The sequence below is a fragment of the Heloderma suspectum genome, chromosome 4, assembly GCF_057233095.1.
Source record: "Heloderma suspectum isolate Gila_16-S chromosome 4, 16-S_ref, whole genome shotgun sequence".
Classification (NCBI taxonomy): Eukaryota; Metazoa; Chordata; class Lepidosauria; order Squamata; family Helodermatidae; genus Heloderma; species Heloderma suspectum.
In genome coordinates, this window is record NC_139461.1 from 117,636,342 (window position 1) to 117,654,503 (window position 18,162).

Genomic DNA, 18,162 nt, shown 5'->3' on the forward strand with positions numbered 1-18,162 from the left:
CTCATTTGTGAAAATTTTGGCAACGTTTTAATTTACAGCATTTTCCGTCTGCTGTTAATTTGAAAAGCTCCAAAGAGACACATCCTGTTTATATTTTAGTGCAGATGATTCTGGCAATTAATTTCTCTGTTGAGAACTCATGCCACCTCATGCCCTTCTTTCTCTCTCTTTCTCCCCCCTCCCCCACCACAGCTTTAGGGTGACAAACATTGTCATAAATCATACATGGTCTGTAATGGTTTCTAAGGATGTTTAATGTGTTTGGGGAGTTTGCGTAATGAAACTTCCTCAGTAAAGGTGAAGCATTCGAATAGGTTGCCTTGCTGAAAGCTTGATATTAACCTTGCAGAAGGCACTGTATATGAATGCGTAAGCTTGTCCAAAGTTTGCCGCTACAGCATTCATTGTGACTATGCTAGCAACCTGTTTTGTGGCTGGAGCAGACATACTGTGGTGAAACGTGTTTTAAACTTCAGGAATACTATAGCTTTCAGACTTTTTTTTTTAAGAAATGAGTTTAAAACATTAGGTGATATTTATGATGTAGGGAGATGGTTCTTGATTGCTTCCAGAACTACAAGTATTGAAGTTGATGTGGAGAAAAATTCAATTGAAATGGGTCAGATCTCAGATTATTAACATCATGTGCATGATTGGTCATTGTGTTGATACAAACGGAGAAGTATAACTCTCTTTATGATGATTTCTTAACGGCTGTTCTGAGACTGGTAAGTTTTTACTCACTGTAGTTGAATGTATATTGCTTTCTTCCATTCAGAGGATCAAGGCAGGTAATAAGTGTGTGGTATTTGTTTTGTTGGTTGTTGTTGTGAAAATCTGTCCAGTTAAATCAGATAGAATTTAATAAATGGCTAAAATACTCAGAATTATTTCAGATTTCTGGGGGGGAAAAGCTCCATAGTTGCAGGCCAGCCACCAGAGATGCGTCTTCATCTGTGACTGAACTGTCCTAACTTGACATTCTGTGGGGTCTCCAATGTCGTGCCTGTGGACAGCTTCCTGGGCTCCCATCAGGCTCCTTGCCCTCAGCCCCTGATATATTTTTTTAATTTCTTAAGATTATTTTTTTTTTTAAACTGGGAAGCTGGCAATCTGTAAAGCAAAATGTCACCCTCCAGCGCCAGCTTTGGTTCAAAAGTTTGGCCTTGTGTTTTGGAGCTCAGACCCCACCTCTGCCTCATACCCAAGTTTTTGGGCAAGTTATTTTTCTTTAATCTCACCAGCTTGCCTTCTGGGAAAGGAGTGTTTTGTGACCAGCCCTGCCCACCATAATGCCCATTTTATGACTGAGCAAGTGCTTGCCATGTGAGAGCACCCATGACTCTCAACATTCCAAATGTGTGTGCTAATGCCAAAAGGTTGGAGAACCCCATAACAAGAGCCCTGCTGGATCAAACCAAGTCCTGGTCCAGCATCCTGTGTCCCACAGTGGTCAACCTGGTACTTCTGGGAAAGCCCAGAAGCAGGGTATTCTCAAAGGTAATTTTTGGGCCCAATTAAAATGAATAGCCCATCACATGTTAAAACTATTCCACTTGTGAATGCAGGGTATGGGTATGAATGCCTCTGCAAGGAAAAAAAAACCCTACACACAGAAAGCTCTTATATCAGGAAAAAGGCTGGCAAAGAATCCTTCTCCCTGATATCTAGGGCCAAATTACATGTTACTTTAAAGGTGTACCTAGCCTTTTTTAACTTGTGGCTTGAATTAAATGCTGCTTTAAGCCTCATATGTGAAAACACTTGTATTGAAAGTGCATTAGAATAGTTCAGCCTCGTTCCATGTTGATTTCTTGCATATTCATCCATTTGTTTTGGTGTGCTCTGTGGTTGTATGGCAAGGGTCTGTTTCTCAATGTTGGTCTGCTTTTGTTATCCCTCTTCAATACTTCTTTCTGTCCATATTTCTGTGGCCCCATTTATTAGGTCCAGTTGTACATGCCAGCAACAAACATGCCCATCAAAGAGGAGGGAGGGAAGTCTATGTCAGGCAAATGATTTTCTCTCTCTCCCCTCCCTTCTGCTGCTAATGCACCTCTTTCTGTTGCTTGGTGTCTTCTGCCCATGGTTTTTCATATTCTGTTAGCTTTTATTAACATTAGTAGATGTAGCTCAGCCCTGCAGAGCTTTCAGCTGCTATCAAATCTGCACTAGCCAAGGATATTAATCATGATTCTGGTTGTCTCTGTCTCTTGGTCTCACTTGAGTGTCACTGCCTCCCAGCCCTCCTCTCCTCTCCGTCCTTTAAGAGTCCTAAGGATACCCCTGACAGTCTTCTTTAGCTCTGGGTCTCCTTTGTCAGCAACATTTTCTTGGCTGTCATCAGCTAATCCAAAGTACTAATGATAAAACAATGTTTTTGACTGCTACTGAAGTCAGCTATGCCCTCGTGTGAGACCTGGCTGGCTCTGTAAAGCATTACAGAACTTCTTGGTGGGAGAGAGGGATATGTACATAATCTTCAGCTCTCAGCCCTAAATAATCTTTGGCTTATGTCACTCGATATTCTTTCTTTCTTTCTTTCTTTCTTTCTTTCTTTCTTTCTTTCTTTCCTTTTAAAAAATGTGGATTGAAACCCTGTTTGAAACACCAGTTTGCCCTCCATTAAACCAAGCAGCTACAGTAGTCTTCCCCAATTGGGTGCTCTCCAGATGAGCTGGACTGCAAGTCCTAGCATTCCCAGCCAGCATGGCCTATGACACCAGGTTTAGGAAGAGTGAGCTACAGTGATATTGACCAAAAGCCAGTGTGGTATAGTAGGTAGAAGCCCTTTTTCAGATTCTAAGCCAGAGTGAATGAACTTGTAAAGCAAGGGGGCTGGAATCCCCACTCCCCACTTCCTTGCATTCTTTCAAACCTATGCATAGAGTCCCTTCACATTCAAACTGTAAGTGTAGGCTCTTTTGATGTGATCCCTGCCCTAGATTTTTGGGATTGTGTGGACAGAGCCTACACAATTAGGGTTAGATCAGCCTTCCCCAAGCTGATCCCCTGCCTTCCCAGGATCCCCAGTCAGCATGGCCAATGGTGGGAACTGTAGTCTAGCACTTCTGGTAGGCTGGTTCGGTGTGGGGAAGGCTGGTTTAGATGCATACATGGAAGCTAGGGCAGGGCCAGTGGGCACAGTCGCACTGTGTATGTGTTGTGTGTTCTTGTCCAAACAATTCTAGAGTGTTGGGCCGGGGACACTTGGGTTCAAATCTAGGGATGCTGGAGAAATTTGAGACGGACTAAAATGAGCTTAGATTTCTAAGAATCTGACCTGTGGAATCCACTGCGGAGTGACCCCCTCAAGCCGTACAGAGTCCGTGGACTTTCAGATTTTTTTTTTTACTTTCCTGAAATTTACACATATTTATTCGTAGGAAAATATGTAAGTTTCTACTGAAGAAAAGTTGAATGGAATGGGGGACAATATACTAAATGTTATGTACTAAGATAAATTATGTAAATTATTACAAAACTTCTTACGTAATTATTTGTGTATTTTTCCACGTGGTAAAAAAAAATAATCCGTGGAAGATGGAACAAAAGGCACCTGACAATTCACGAAACACAGACGGGGAGGATTTTACACAGTCCATACATCCCTGTTCAAATCCCTGGTCAACCATTGGCCAGTAATTATGTCACAGTCTAACCTAAATCACGGGATTGTTGGTGTTAGTGTGTTTGGGGGTGGGTGGGTGGGTGGGAGAGACTATATGCTGTTCTAAGCTTTGGCTATTGGGCAGCATAGAAATGTAATAAATAAATTCTTGAGCTCCTTGGAGGAAGGGCAGAATAACAAAGTAATCCATATCCTTTAACTCACACACTGCATGAGATCAGACCAGAGGTCCATCTAGCCTATCATCCTGTTTCCTGCAGTGGCCAACCAGGTGTCTCTGTGGAGTCTGCAAGCTGGCCATGAAGGCATTGCAACCTCATTTTCTATTATCTTGTTTTTAATCTGAAAAAATGGCTTTCTACATTGTTAACAGAAAAGCTGTAAAAAGCATGGAAAAGATATTGAAAGCTGAATGAAGGCTCAGTTATTTTAAAGAAACCAAGAATTGAGCTAGTATTTGTGGTGTTTGGTAACAATAGTGACTTAAAGTGGGAACCAAAGTGTTCATGAGTTGTAATGAGGGAAGCAGTTGGAAGGGGTGCTGCATATGGGAGCAGTTTGTTCCCTGTGTAAACAGCCCCTTTGTTCTTATTTAAGAGTTGTACAGAGTTGAGAGTAAGTTTCTTTGGGGTCTCATGCTTTAGTCTCTGTGTGCATACTAGTTTGATAAAGTTTGCAATGACAAATGTTACAGGATTTAATTCATTATTAGGATAGTGCCACTGGAAATTAACCATAACTATTATGTTGTAGCTGGCATGTTAATGTTTCTGGATTGTGTGTTGAGTCTCCTGGGTGCTTAAGGTGGGTCTTCCATAAAGGCTTCATTAATACTTTAGGTGGTATACTCCAGGCTCATGCAGTAGGGGGAAGGTATCCCTTTCTTGCTTTGTTCTGTTGCCAGGAGACGGGAGGATGTTGGGAACCATCTGGGCCGCTATTCAATGTCTCTAATGCAAAGCATGGTTAGAGTTGCCACTGGCCTCTGAGTACTGTGCGTGTACACAAAGATATGGTAGATATGTGTGTAGTATACATATATAGTGTCTGTATTTTATATAAATCTGCACACTATGCTGTACAGAGATGGCAGGAGTGCCCACAATAGAAGATCAGTTTTGCCAGAACTCAAGGCCCCTAGGTTGTATGTTGTGTAACAGTCTTGTACTGTAGTCCACTAAGTGCTTGATAAGACCTGTTTTGGGGGCCTGAAGAATTTTGATCAAGTACCTGGTAGGGAGCATAGCATCCTGGACGCATCCCAATGGCAGAAGGTTTAGACTCCGTCTACATATATGAAGCCAAAACTGTGTTGTGTGAGAGGAGAAAAGGGGCAACTCAAATGATCAAGCGGCTGGAGCATCTCCCCTTTGAGGGAAGGTTACAACAGCTGGGATTGTTTAGCTTGGAAAAAGGAGGCTAAGGGGAGACATGATAGAGATGTACAACATTATGCATGGTGTGGAGAATGTGGATTGTTGTTGTTCAGTCGTGTCCGACTCTTCGTGACCCCATGGACCATAGCACGCCAGGCCTTCCTGTCCTGCGCTCTCTCCCGGAGCGTGCTCAAGTTCATATTCATTGCATCCGTGATGCTATCTAGCCATCTCATCCTCTGCCGTCCCCTTCTCCTTTTGCCTTCAGTCTTTCCCAGCATCAGGGTCTTTTCCAGAGAGTTTTCTCTTCGCATTAGGTGGCCAAAATATTGGAGCTTCAGCTTCATTATCTGTCCTTCCAATGAGCACTCAGGGTTGATTTCCTTTAGGATGGACTGATTTGACCTCCTTGCAGTCCAGGGGACTCGTAAGAGTCTTCTCCAGCACCACAGTTCGAAAGCATCAATTCTTCGGCGCTCAGCCTTCCTTATAGTCCAGCTCTCACAGCCATACATTACTACTGGGAAAACCATAGCTTTGATTAGACGGACCTTTGTCGGCAAGGTGATGTCTCTGCTTCTTACTATGCTGTCTAGGTTGGCCATAGCTTTCCTCCCAAGGAGCAAGCGTCTTTTAATTTCATGGCTACAGTCACCGTCTGCGATAATCTTGGAGCCCAAGAAAGTAAAATCTGTCACTGCTTCCATTTCTTCCCCTTCTATATGCCAGGAAGTGATGGGGCCAGATGCCATGATCTTCATTTTTTTAATGTTGAGTTTCAAACCAGCTTTTGCACTCTCCTCTTTCACCCTCAACAAGAGGCTCTTGAGATCCTCTTCGTTTTCTGCCATTAGGGTGGTATCGTCTGCATATCGGAGGTTGTTGATAATTCTCCCAGCAATCTTAATTCCGACCTGTGATTCATCCAACCCGGCATTTCTCATGATGTACTCTGCATATAAGTTAAATAAGCAGGGTGACAATATGCAGCCTTGTCGTACTCCTTTCCCAATTTTGAACCACTCGGTTGTTCCATGTCTGGTTCTTACTGTTGCTTCTTGACCCTCGTACAGGTTTCTCAGGAGACAGGTAAGGTGGTCTGGTACTCCCATCACTTTAAGAATTTGCCACAGTTTGTTGTGATCCACACAATCAAAGGCTTTAGCGTAGTCACTGAAGCAGAAATAGACGTTTTTCTGGAATTCTCTTGCTTTCTCCATGATGCAGCGAATGTTGGCGATTTGATCTCTAGTTCCTCTGCCTCTTCTAAACCCAGCTTGTACTTCCGGTAGTTCTCGGTTCACATACTGCTGAAGCCTAGCTTGTAGGATTTTGAGCATCACCTTGCTGGCATGTGAAATGAGCGCAATTGTGCGGTAGTTTGAACACTCTTTGGCGTTGCCCTTCTTTGGAATTGGAATGTAAACTGACCTTTTCCAGTCTTGTGGCCACTGTTGAGTGTTCCAGATTTGTTGGCATATTGAATGCAGCACTTTAACAGCATCATCTTTTAGGATTTTAAATAGCTCAGCTGGAATACTGTCATCTCCGCTAGCTTTGTTGTTACTAATGCTTCCTAAGGCCCACTTGACTTCACTCTCTCGGATGTCCGGCTCAAGTTCAGTGACCGTACTATCATGGCTATCAGGGACATTCAGATCTTTCCTGTATAGTTCTTCTGTGTATTCTGTCCACCTCTTCTTAATCTCATCTGCTTCTGTTAGGTCCCTGCCTTCTTTGTCCTTTATCATGCCCGTCTTTGCACAAAACGTTCCCTTGAGATCTCCAATTTTCTTGAAGAGATCTCTAGTCTTTCCCATTCTGTTGTTTTCCTCGATTTCTTTGCATTGTTCATTTAAGAAGGCCTTCTTGTCTCTCCTTGCTATTCTCTGGAACTCTGCATTCAGTTGGGTATATCTTCCCCTTTCTCCCTTGCTTTTCGCTTCCCTTCTTTCGTGAGCTACTTGTAAAGCCTCATCAGACAGCCACTTTGCTTTCTTGCATTTCTTTTTCTTTGGGACGGATTTCGTTGCTGCCTCCTGAACAATGTTACGGACCTCCGTCCATAGTTCCTCAGGCACTCTGTCTATCAGGTCTAATCCCTGAAATCTATTCCTCACCTCCACTGTATATTCATCAGGGATATGATTTAGGTCATACCTGAACGGTTTAGTGGCTTTCCCTACGTTCTTCAATTTAAGCCGAAATTTTGCAAGAAGCAGCTCATGATCTGAGCCACAGTCAGCTCCAGGTCTTGTTTTTACTGACTGTATGGAGCTTCTCCATCTTTGGCTGCAAAGGACATAATCAATCTGATTTCGATATTGACCATCTGGTGACGTCCATGTGTAGAGTCGCCTCTTGTGCTGTTGGAAAAGAGTGTTTGCTATGATCAGCATGTTCTCTTGGCAAAACTCTATTAGCTTTTGTCCTGCTTCATTTTGTACACCAAGGCCATGCCTGCCTGTTATCCCGGTGATTTCTTGACTTCCTACTTTAGCATTCCAATCCCCTATGATGAAGAGGACATCTTTTTTGGGTGTTAGTTCTAGAAGGTGTTGTAGGTCTTCATAGAACCGATCAACCTCAGCTTCTTCGGCCTCAGTGGTTGGGGCATAGACTTGAATTACTGTGATGTTGAATGGTTTGCCTTGGATTCGTACTGAGATCATTCTATCATTTTTAAGATTGTACCCCAGTACTGCTTTTCCCACCCTTTTGTTGACTATGAGTGCTACTCCATTTCTTCTAAGGGATTCTTGCCCACAGTAGTAGATATGATGGTCACCTGAATTAAATTCGCCCATGCCTGTCCATTTGAGTTCACTGATTCCCAAGATGTCGATGTTCAATCTTGCCATCTCATGTTTGACCACCTCCAGCTTACCTTGATTCATTGATCTGACATTCCAGGTTCCTAAGCAATATTGTTCTTTACAGCATCGGATTTTCTTTTCACCACCAGACACATCCACAGCTGAGTGTCCTTTCGGCTTTGGCCCAGCCGCTTCACTCTTTCTGGCGCTACTTGGAAATACCCTCTGCTCTTCCCCAGTAGCATACTGGACACCTTCCGACCTGAGGGGCTCATCTTCCGGCGTCATCTCTTTTAGCCTTGTGATACGTTCCATGGGGTTTTCTTGGCAAGAATACTGGAGTGGGTTGCCATTTCCTTCTCCAGTGGACCACATTTTGTCAGAACTCTCTGCCATGACCTGTCCGTCTTAGGTGGCCCTGCACGGCATAGCTTATGGCTTCACTGAGTTACGCAAGCCCCTTCGCCACAACAAGGCAGTGATCCATGAAGGGGAGAATGTGGATAGGGAGACTTTTTTCTCCCTCTCTCAAAATACTAGAACATGGGGTCATCCCATGAAGCTGACTGGTGGGAGATTCAGGACAGATAGAAGGAAGTACTTCTTCACACAGCTCATAGTTAAACTATGGAATTTGCTACCACAAGATGTAGTGATGGCCACCAATTTGGATGGCTTTAAATGGGGGCTAGACAAATTCCTGGAGGAGAAGTCTATTTGTGGCTACTAGACTTGAGGGCTGTGTGCTACCTCCAGTACCAGAGGCAGTGAGCCTATGTACATCAGTTGCTGGAGAACATGGGTGGGAAGATGCTGTTGCACTGATGTCCTGCTTGTGGGTTCCCAGTCACCAGCTGATTGGCCACTGTGTGAACAGAATGCTGGACTAGATGGACCCTTGGTTTGATCCGGCATGGCTCTTCTTATGTTCTTAGGAGATCCTGAGGAAGCAGAACCATTTGCCCTCAGTTGGACTCGATGGCCTTGTAGGCCCCTTCCAACCCTACTATTCTATGATTCTATTGCAGGGGGTTGGACTCGATGGCCTTGTAGGCCCCTTCCAACCCTACTATTCTATGATTCTATGATCCTATGACCTCACTGTGCTGCATGTTTTGATCCAGCGTTTTGCTATGCTGCTTGTAACTTATAACGACCTTTCACTTCTTTTGTACCTGTACTTCCTCTGCTTCCTGGAGGTGCATTTTTCTTTTTATGAACTTTTAATGTAATTATCCATACTGTAGATTAAAACCAAAGAAGTGAGATGACAAATGAAAGGCCAGCACTAGACAGATTGAAAATGAGGTCAATTTTGATCTTGTATGCCACTTAAAGTTAAATTGTGTCAGAGCAAGCAGCAAGGTTTTAAAACTGGGCATAGGGAATCCAACATGGTAACATTAACTTCAGCAGTTAATCTTAATATAATTGGAATCAGTTCCTTGGTGTTTATCATATTCGCTTAGTGGTTATGTTTTATTTCGGCCAAGTAGCCAATGACCTTATGTCTTGGATTTTAGGGTTTTGTGCACTTTCAAGCTATAAATGTTTCAGTTAATACTTTACTCTGCAATGGCTGCAGTGGTGGGTTTGGAGGATGCTGGAGCAGTTCAGCCATAATGTTTGGGGTGCCCCTGGGAAAGGTTCCGTCTCTTAGGAGATTCATCCTTGATGCAAGTGGAGTGGGAGCTACCTCCCCATATTTCCCATGCTGATCCAGTAAGCAATAGAACATAGAAACCACATGGCTTGGGGGGAATTGTGGTGCTATTCCCACTGGATCATTATCTGGCCAGGAAGGGATGCAATGGTCAGGAAGGAAGGGGTCATGTGACTGGTCCTGCCCACACTGTTCCTGTATTCAGACACTTCTTTGCAGCCATAGGAGACGACACCATAGAGAAGTAGCTCCACGCCACTGGCATGAAGTGTCAATCGGATTGTCATTCCATTGTCCAAGCATTACTTTTGTGCAGACTTGTGCTTCATAAACAGGACTTTTTGTATAGATTAAGCATCGCAGTACATACAGGTTGCTGTTCTACATATCTCCCATATCTTTCTAACCCCAGTTGGCAACTTCCTTCCTAACCTATTCATCAAATGGAGTCTCCAAAAGGTATACTGTCATTGTTTGCATATGTACTAGAGAATGACTGCAGGGATATGTAAGAGTGGTATGTTATAACCTGCAACAGAGTCAGAGGGATAAGTCTCTGTATTCCCCCCGCCCTCTTTATCTTCAAATTTGCCTCATACTATTCCCCACTTCATTCAGAGCGTTTATGAAGCTTTTACTTAAGATAATGAATAACCTCTTCCCCCCACCCCATCTGATTTCCGCACGCATGCTGCCTTTTGTTACTGTCCGAGCAAACGTGCAGGTTCAGACGGTTAGTCTGAAAGGCTTTTGTCAAAGGTCTTTATGTAATCTTCTAGTGCTGACCATGACCCTACGTTGTTGTTGTTTTAATGTGACCGGTCTCTTAATGAGGTGAATACCCTCGAGTTGATAATGCTTATGCTTAGGGAAAGTCCCCCTTGAGTTGATAATGTTTTTTTTTGGGGGGGGGAGCCCTTTATATCTTTCTGAATTAATGAAAAAAAAGTATTGGATCCCCCCTACTCAGTATTTTAGGAGACATTCATGATTAACTCTGTTCATTTCATTTTCCTTCTCAGATACTGACAGGCTCCCAGTCAGATGCTTCCCTACAGACTTCTTATCTCCTTTTGTTTGGTGGTAAAACACAAAGTATTCATTGTGGGAGGACGAGCGCTGCTGTGGGTGTTGGATTTTAGGCTGGACCGCAAGACGGCGTGATCCTCTCCCCCTTTCCAACAGTTGGACAACAATGGAGACTCTGTCCCAGGACACTCTGCTGGAATGTCAGATTTGTTTCAATTATTACAGCCCTCGGAGGAGGCCCAAGCTACTGGACTGCAAACATACCTGCTGCTCAGTTTGTCTTCAGCAGATGAGGAGCAGCCAGAAGGACCTGAGGTGTCCATGGTGCCGAGGGATCACTAAACTGCCACCGGGGTTGTCTGTCTCCCAGCTGCCAGATGACCCGGAAGTCATTGCCGTGATTGCAATACCCCACACATCAGAGCACACTCCTGTCTTCATCAAACTTCCCAGCAATGGGTGTTACATGTTGCCCCTGCCCATCTCCAAGGAGAGGTCCCTGTTGCCAGGAGACATTGGCTGCCGCCTTCTGCCAGGCAGCCAGCAGAAGTCTCTCACTGTGGTGACAATACCAGCCGAGCAGCAGCCCTTGCAAGCCGGGGACCCGCCAGATGCAGGAGAGGAGGAGCAAGGCAGGAGGGGCACTGCGAAGAGCTCCACCTGGTCCGGGGTTTGCACCGTCATCCTGGTGGCCTGCGTCTTGGTCTTTCTCCTCGGTATTGTCCTCCACAACATGTCATGCATCTCCAAGCGTTTCACTGTGATCTCCTGCGGCTGAAAGAAGGCTGCAGTGGTGATGTTTCTGTGGGCTAATTTTAGGGGCTTGGGGAGGGTGGTTATGGTGTTGGCAGGATGCCATGAGATGAAGCACTGTCACCTGGACTGTTCTGCGGTACTGAGTCATTGACACAGGGCAAGCTGGTTGATAGTTCAGAGTCTGCTGTGAAAAATAGGACAGTGAGACCTGTTGGAAGAGTATGGGCACGTCCAATGCTTATCTGCTGGTAACCGTATCAAGGAGGACTGCATGCATCACCATAATCACTTAACAAATGAGCTGTAATGTATAATGATTTCACCATGTTATGAGATTAAAGATGTCTATTTAGCTGGTTCTGCTGTACAAGTATAGGACATGATCTCTCTCTACCCTCGCCCCTCGTCTCTGTGTCTCTCTCTCAACAGAATAGTCGATTTACAAATCAAAATGCTGTATGTTCAAGTAGAATTATACATCGGATTTAAGAAAGTCAAGCTACCCAGTACTCTTCCAGATGTAGTGGAAATGTAACTCTCTTTATTTTTAAACAGCAACAGGGGAAATTGTGAAAAGTAAAGTAGTCCTTTAGTCCATAAGGCTTTTGTATCTTTTAAATTGCACATTAATTAAAATGGTTTTAAAATCTGTGCCAGTTATAGAAAGCAAACAGTTTTTTCTAAAGCATTGGGAGTATTTTGGATGTAATGTATCTCTGTGTTTATGCGCGCTCTGTTTTCGTCTGTAGTTTAGTGATTTTTTTTTTTAAAAAAATGAAATGAGATCCAAGCATAGAAGCAATAAAGGGGAACTAGGATGGATATCTAATTATCCAGCCAAAATATTTTTATTTATATGCCCTTCTGGAAAACACTGCTTGAAAATGTAAATCCTGGGCATGTTGTTTCAAGTGCACATAGTGGATGTCATGGGTTTCTTAAGAACCTGTCCTTCCTGAACTTGTAGAGATGGCATAATCCAAAATATAGACTGATCTTTCAACAAAGATGTCCTAGTGAATAGCTTTTGAAGACTTTTATACAGGTTGTGTATCCTTTGAATGCAAGTTGAAGCTACGTTACAGAATGAAGCATACATTCAGTGTAATTCTGTAGATGTTTTTCATTACTGCTAATGGTGAGATGCTCATGGTTATGATACAGAATGTACAAATAAACCAGTAGAGTAGAACCCCTTACCACCAAAGGCATTTTAAAGTAAGGAAAAAGTTAAAATTACCAAAAAAAAAAGAAGGTATAATTAAAAGAAGAGCAGCAGGTAAAATGGTAATTTGGGTCATGGAAAAAGCCAAGAAAGTGATGATTTTCTTAAAGGAGATTATGATGAGAGAGGCTTTCTCCCCATTCAAGCCTACATTGAACTTATGTGAATTGTCAAGATGAGCTCCTTCCTGTGAATCTCAAACAGATTTGCCTGTTACCAGGAGAAAGTGTTCTGTTTATACAAGCAAGGGGGGAATATAGTTTCGAAACTAGTGCCTCTTGGAAGAGCTGGATTCTTTTCATCATGTTGAGAAAAAGCATGGATCTTGCTTTGGTGGTAAGGAAGTCAGGAAGTACCCAAGGCTGTTGGTTCATGTTATCCTGAATCAGTAATCCCTGTTTATACAGACAAGAGTCCCAGGGTACTTTTAGCTGTACCATCTTGTTCCTTTTGGCAGGACATGCTGTCTGTTTGCTGGGGATTATATCCTGCCTATACTGCTGTTTCTCTTGAGACAAAACCAAGACAAGTCTGGAGCCTGTAAACTGAAGACCAGTAGGTGAGCTCTGGGATGGAGAGCCCATGGTTCCAACAGTGGCACAGGCCTCTCTAAGCAGGCATGAGTAGGTACAAATGGAGGGGCTCTTACTCTTTCCTCAATCCCAACTTTTGTGTACAAGGTGGCGGACTTTTGATATATTCCCCACTTTCTGCAAATCAACGCAATGCTGGTGGTTGCCCCTCCATTTATCTTATGTCCCCCTCACCAGCTTCTGTTTCCTCATGATCCATTCTTCACTTCATGGGCCCACATAGCCCTGGTCCCACCATCCTTGGAGAAACCCACAGTGGAATCAAATGAGGTTGGATTTTTACGAATCCAACCAGTGGATTCTGCAGCAGACGAGCTTTTCCCCAGTCAGGTGGATTCCACAGACTTGTGGACTGTTTTCCTAACTTTCTGGAATTTTGTGCAAATTTAGTTATAGAAAAATACACAAAAAAGCCAAAAATGTCCACTTCTCCCATAGGCTAAAGTGTGAAAATGCACATTTGGGGGTGGGATTTGCACATTTGGGGGTGGGATTTGCACATGGGGGGACTTGTGTATTTCCACAAGCTCAAATTTGCGCGAGTGTAAATTTCTGCAGATTTGGAAACTAACCCCCCCCCCAAATTCTGTCGATGAGTGGACAACAGAACCAAAGGCACCTGACAATCCATGAAACTCATGGAATAGATTTAACATAGCCTGTAGATCCCTATACCACCCTTTATTGTACATTTCTCTAGACTGGCCTTCTCCAACCTGGTGCCCTCCAGATGGTTTGGACCACAACTACCACATTTCTGACCATTGGCCATACTGGCTGGAGCTGATGGGAGTTGAAGTCCATACATCTGGAAGGCACCAGGTTGGGGAAGGCTGCTCTAGACCCATTCTATGGATGATGCCCATCGGGAAAATCTTAATCTTACATTATTTGAGTTACTGTAGAGGAGACTCAAACAGGGTTTCTTTCCCCTTTGACTTAAAGCCACACTAGACAATCAGTAGAATTTTATGTGGTGCAGCTCTTGCTGGACTGTGTCACTTAGGACTGCAAGAGAGGGGTCACATGCTTGAGTGCTCTCCCTTTCAGTAAACTCTCTGTCTGTAACCATATCTCCTCCAGTGCTATTGCCCTCAGTCACCTTGAAGATCTTTTGCTCTCTAATGTGACCCTGACTATTTGTCCTTTTCACTCCCCTTAAACAATCTTTTTTCCTTTGAAACCCACCCTTTTCCATGAGCCCTTGGCATAGCTCCTTAATCCTTGTTCCATCTTTAACCAAATGGATAATTCCAGTTACTTGCCTTCATCCCTTGCTACCCTTGTCTCACCTGTCCCCACAGGCTCAGTTGTCTTCACTGTTATCTCTTTCAGAGTGTAAGCTCATTGGGGCTGGGTACCTGTTTATTTGGTTATGAAACTTAATTAAGTGTTATGTACACTTACATGTGGCTGTCAGGGTTCCCCTTATGACCTGGACCCCCTGAGCAACTCCTTAAGAATCTCTTGTCTCCTTAAGAACCCCACCTTCCTTCTTTTACCTTCCTCTTTCCAGTAATGCAGGTTTTAGGCTGTAGATGTGCGGTGATTGACACTCTAGACACAGAGTTTAACCACAACAGTTTAGTGGTAAATTAAAGCAAGCAAGTCACAACTAAAGGTATTTACACAATAGAGCTGAGTGATACAAAAGGCCTTAAAAGAAAATAAAAGTTGCAAAATGCAGATTCCTTTACCCTGGCTGTACTTGGTCTCCTCTAGGCTGCTCGTTCCTGCTCTGGTCTTCTGACTCTACTCTCACTGGTTCACTCCCTGTCTTTATATACCATCCTCCCTCAAAACCCAAAGTACTGTTTCAGCCCTGGAGAAATGAAACTTAACTGGGAAATTGAAACAGAAGCGTAACCGAAGAAATCAAACTACTCTTCTCAGGGTTATCCCCTTCCAACAGAAAACTCCAGGCCTCTAAGCCTGACTCGTTCCCCCCTTTGCCCTGTACGCCTCAAACTTTCGCCGTACATTGGGTAAAAAATAAACTAAAAGAAATTTGGGGGAAAGGCTAGGCTAGAATCTTCGTCTCTGACATGTCAGTGTTCTTTGTGCAGGTAGAAGGTGGTGGTTTTATTAATTATTGTTATGATTACGTGGTACAGTCTAGCTTGTGTTTGAGTATCTCGTTTTGTTTAGCTGGGCTCTCATGGAAGCTGATTAGCAGAGAGTTTGAAAATTGATGGTTAATGAAACTACGTGTCAAAAGAGACAGGACTTTTGGGATAAACAAAGTTCCACAGGGTCAGCTCCCCCGCCCCCCATCGCACCGATAAGAAATCTCCAGCTGTTTACTGTTGCCCTATAGTGAAGCTCTTAAAGGAACAGAAGTCCTATCCCAGCCTAGTGCTCTCTAGATGTGTTGGATTACAACTCCCACCTTCCCCAGCCGGCATGGCCAATGCATCTGGGGGGCACCAGGTTAGGGAAGGCTGTCCGAGTCCTTTTGGAATATGGTCAACTTGCCCCTGATGTAAACCAACACATTGAAACACATCAAGGTGTTTGTATGCATAATTCCTTATCCCAAGTTAAACCAGTCTCTGCATTCCTGTGTAATTTTTTGTAAAAAAACTAATACCCCTCCTCCTCTTTTTCCTCAGTGTAGTGCTTGTATTAGAAAGAGATCAAGGCATGCTGTTGACTTGCTTGCTTTGTTCATAAAGCAGTAGAAAAAGCAGAAGTACCTGGGGAAACCGCTTATGCTGAATAAAGTCCTAATTGGTTACTGACTTGTATGAATAGTTGCATTAATAAATGCTCATGTCATGCTCAGTAACCAATGGGCAACACAGTATATAACTAAACAACTCCTTATTAGTATAATTCTAAACATAAATTGGTTCATTATGTACATTATTCTTGTATGGGACCCATAACTATATGCCAGCACCTTCACTTTCATAATCCACCTCACCTTAATTTTTGTTTGCTTAAATGGTGACCTGACATAACACATACGATATTACATTTTGAAGTTGAAACCTGCAGCACAGTGTCCGTTACCTATCATCCTGTGCACAGGTATAATACCAAGGAGATGTTTCACTTAGGAATTCTATACTTGTTAGCTTTTCCCCACAGGCCAACATCATTCTTGGAAGCATGCGCTGTTACCTGATTTTTACCAGGGTTTTATGAGTAGGCTTGCTGCTCATTTCCAGAGGAATTGTAATAGAGAGACGTTCTTACTACCTAATGCATCTGACATGAAATTAAGTTTCTTTCATGCTTTGATGTTGAAAGCCCATTTCCATATTCATGAGCACATTTTTAAAAAAACTTGAGTACAGCATTGGCCACAGCTTGCATAAGATTTTAAGGGATGGGTCCTTGGATGGGTTTTGGAAGGGTATGTACATACATTGAAGCTTTTCTACCACAGGTGTTGTTCAGAACGTTCCCCCCAAAAGACATTTGGGGAGGGAATGGAGAGAAGGAAGGAGCAGTTTATAATTTGCCTAATTACAAAAAATGGACTGAAAAATGCTTTTGCATACTTCTTTTCTACTCCCCTTTTAATGTTTCTTGGTACCAGGTTTTCTGCTACATGAAAAAGCTGCAGCACACCTTAGGACCACATGCTCCTCCCTGTAAGAGCATGGGGATCAAAATCTTCCACTTTCAATTTTAAACTAACTACAGTTTCTTGTGGGATCTAAACTTGAGGAACCGCGGTTTGTTTAAAACAGGGTTTGACAGCATGCCAGGATCTGAAACCATGGTTTAAACCTGGCTTGTTCTCACCATTCTCACGCGTGCACACACACACACAGAGTTGTTTGACAATACATGCATTATTAGGGAGCTGGGAATTGGCTATAGCTCCCTGTTGAGTGGACACTTGGTGGTAAACCTCGTTGTTTTTGATGCATAAGATGGATGCTACCTGAAAATCTATGCTGCCTTTGAGGGTGAGATGCAAATGTAAAGGAATAAATAGAGACTTTCTGCTCCGCCTGCCAAATCCCTGCTTTAAAAGCCTGGCATCTGGTCGAACATGGAGTGCCAGAGACAATGGGTGTCAAGCTGTATCTCTTCTACCTTCTCTTTTTTACCTTTTCAGATTCTGCTTGTCATGGTATTTCATTGAGAGGTCAGTTGAAGAATATAACTTTTATACTTGGTGGTGAACAAATCGTTTTAAAGCATAGTAGGAATGTTCATAATCTGGAGGGAGCCTGGATTCCTAATGTCAGAATCTGAGATGACACACGGCTGGAGAATCTTACTCTCCATTGCTCCTTCTGCCTGTGGATGTTTGCAGTTTGTTTACTTTTCTCCCCTTGGGCAAAAAATACCAGAAGATTAGAATATTGTGGTTACTCATTGTGCTGATGTAAAAGCACCCTGAACATGTCCAGAACAGAAGACACTCCTTAGAACTCTCCACATTCCAAGGCTGAAACTTGGTACTGAAATAAATCCTAAAGAATAACACAGCGTCAGAAGAACTCATGGTGATTAGTTTAAATGGCAAAAACAAAAGCTTGTATTTTCTTCTGCTTTTACAGCTGATTATAATGGCCAGTCCTGTCCCTTCCCTCAGAGATTTAACTGCTGTTACAGGCTTTGTGGGAATAAAGTTGAAAAATGTGAAGGAAAGGTTGTTCAAGTTCCATGTTTGATATGAAATTATTGAAAGTCTCTCTCTCTCTCTCTCTCTCTCTCTCTCTCTTTCTCTCATATATCCATGCAACTATAGCCTTATGAGGATTGGCGTAGAAATGAACTAGAGTGTATTGTATGGTATTGTATTGGTCCCTTTTTTTCATATAGTTTGATAATGCTATTACAAAAATAAATGCAATGGGATTGTGACTCCTTCATTCCTGGTTTGGGGAATTTAAGGAAATAGCCAAGAAGTAGCTATTGTCCTTCCCAGCAAAGGAGCATGGATGGTGAGTCTTGTTTTCAAAAATTCTGGCACCTGGATGGGGCCAGGGAGAAAAAGTTTGGGGGTGTGGCAGGTTAGGGGGCAGAGGCACATCGGGAAATAGGCATAGGAACAATTTGCCACAGCTAGTGCTGCCACCTAAAAAAGGCAAACTCCATACTAGGCAT

The 18,162-nt window shown here is 43.2% G+C and overlaps 1 protein-coding gene across 1 annotated transcript; it reads left to right on the forward strand.

Moving 5' to 3' along the window:
• Positions 1 to 10,574: 10,574 nt before the first annotated feature.
• Positions 10,575 to 12,506, forward strand: RNF152 (ring finger protein 152). The gene has a single exon (XM_084850545.1). It carries the CDS (start codon positions 10,682 to 10,684, stop codon positions 11,291 to 11,293), a length of 612 nt encoding a protein of 203 aa, XP_084706671.1. The 5' UTR covers positions 10,575 to 10,681; the 3' UTR covers positions 11,294 to 12,506.
• Positions 12,507 to 18,162: the final 5,656 nt, after the last annotated feature.

Coding starts and splice junctions, on each gene's coding strand:
- RNF152 (XM_084850545.1), top strand. CDS start 10,682: ATGGAGACTCTGTCCCAGGACACTCTGCTGGAATGTCAGATTTGTTTC.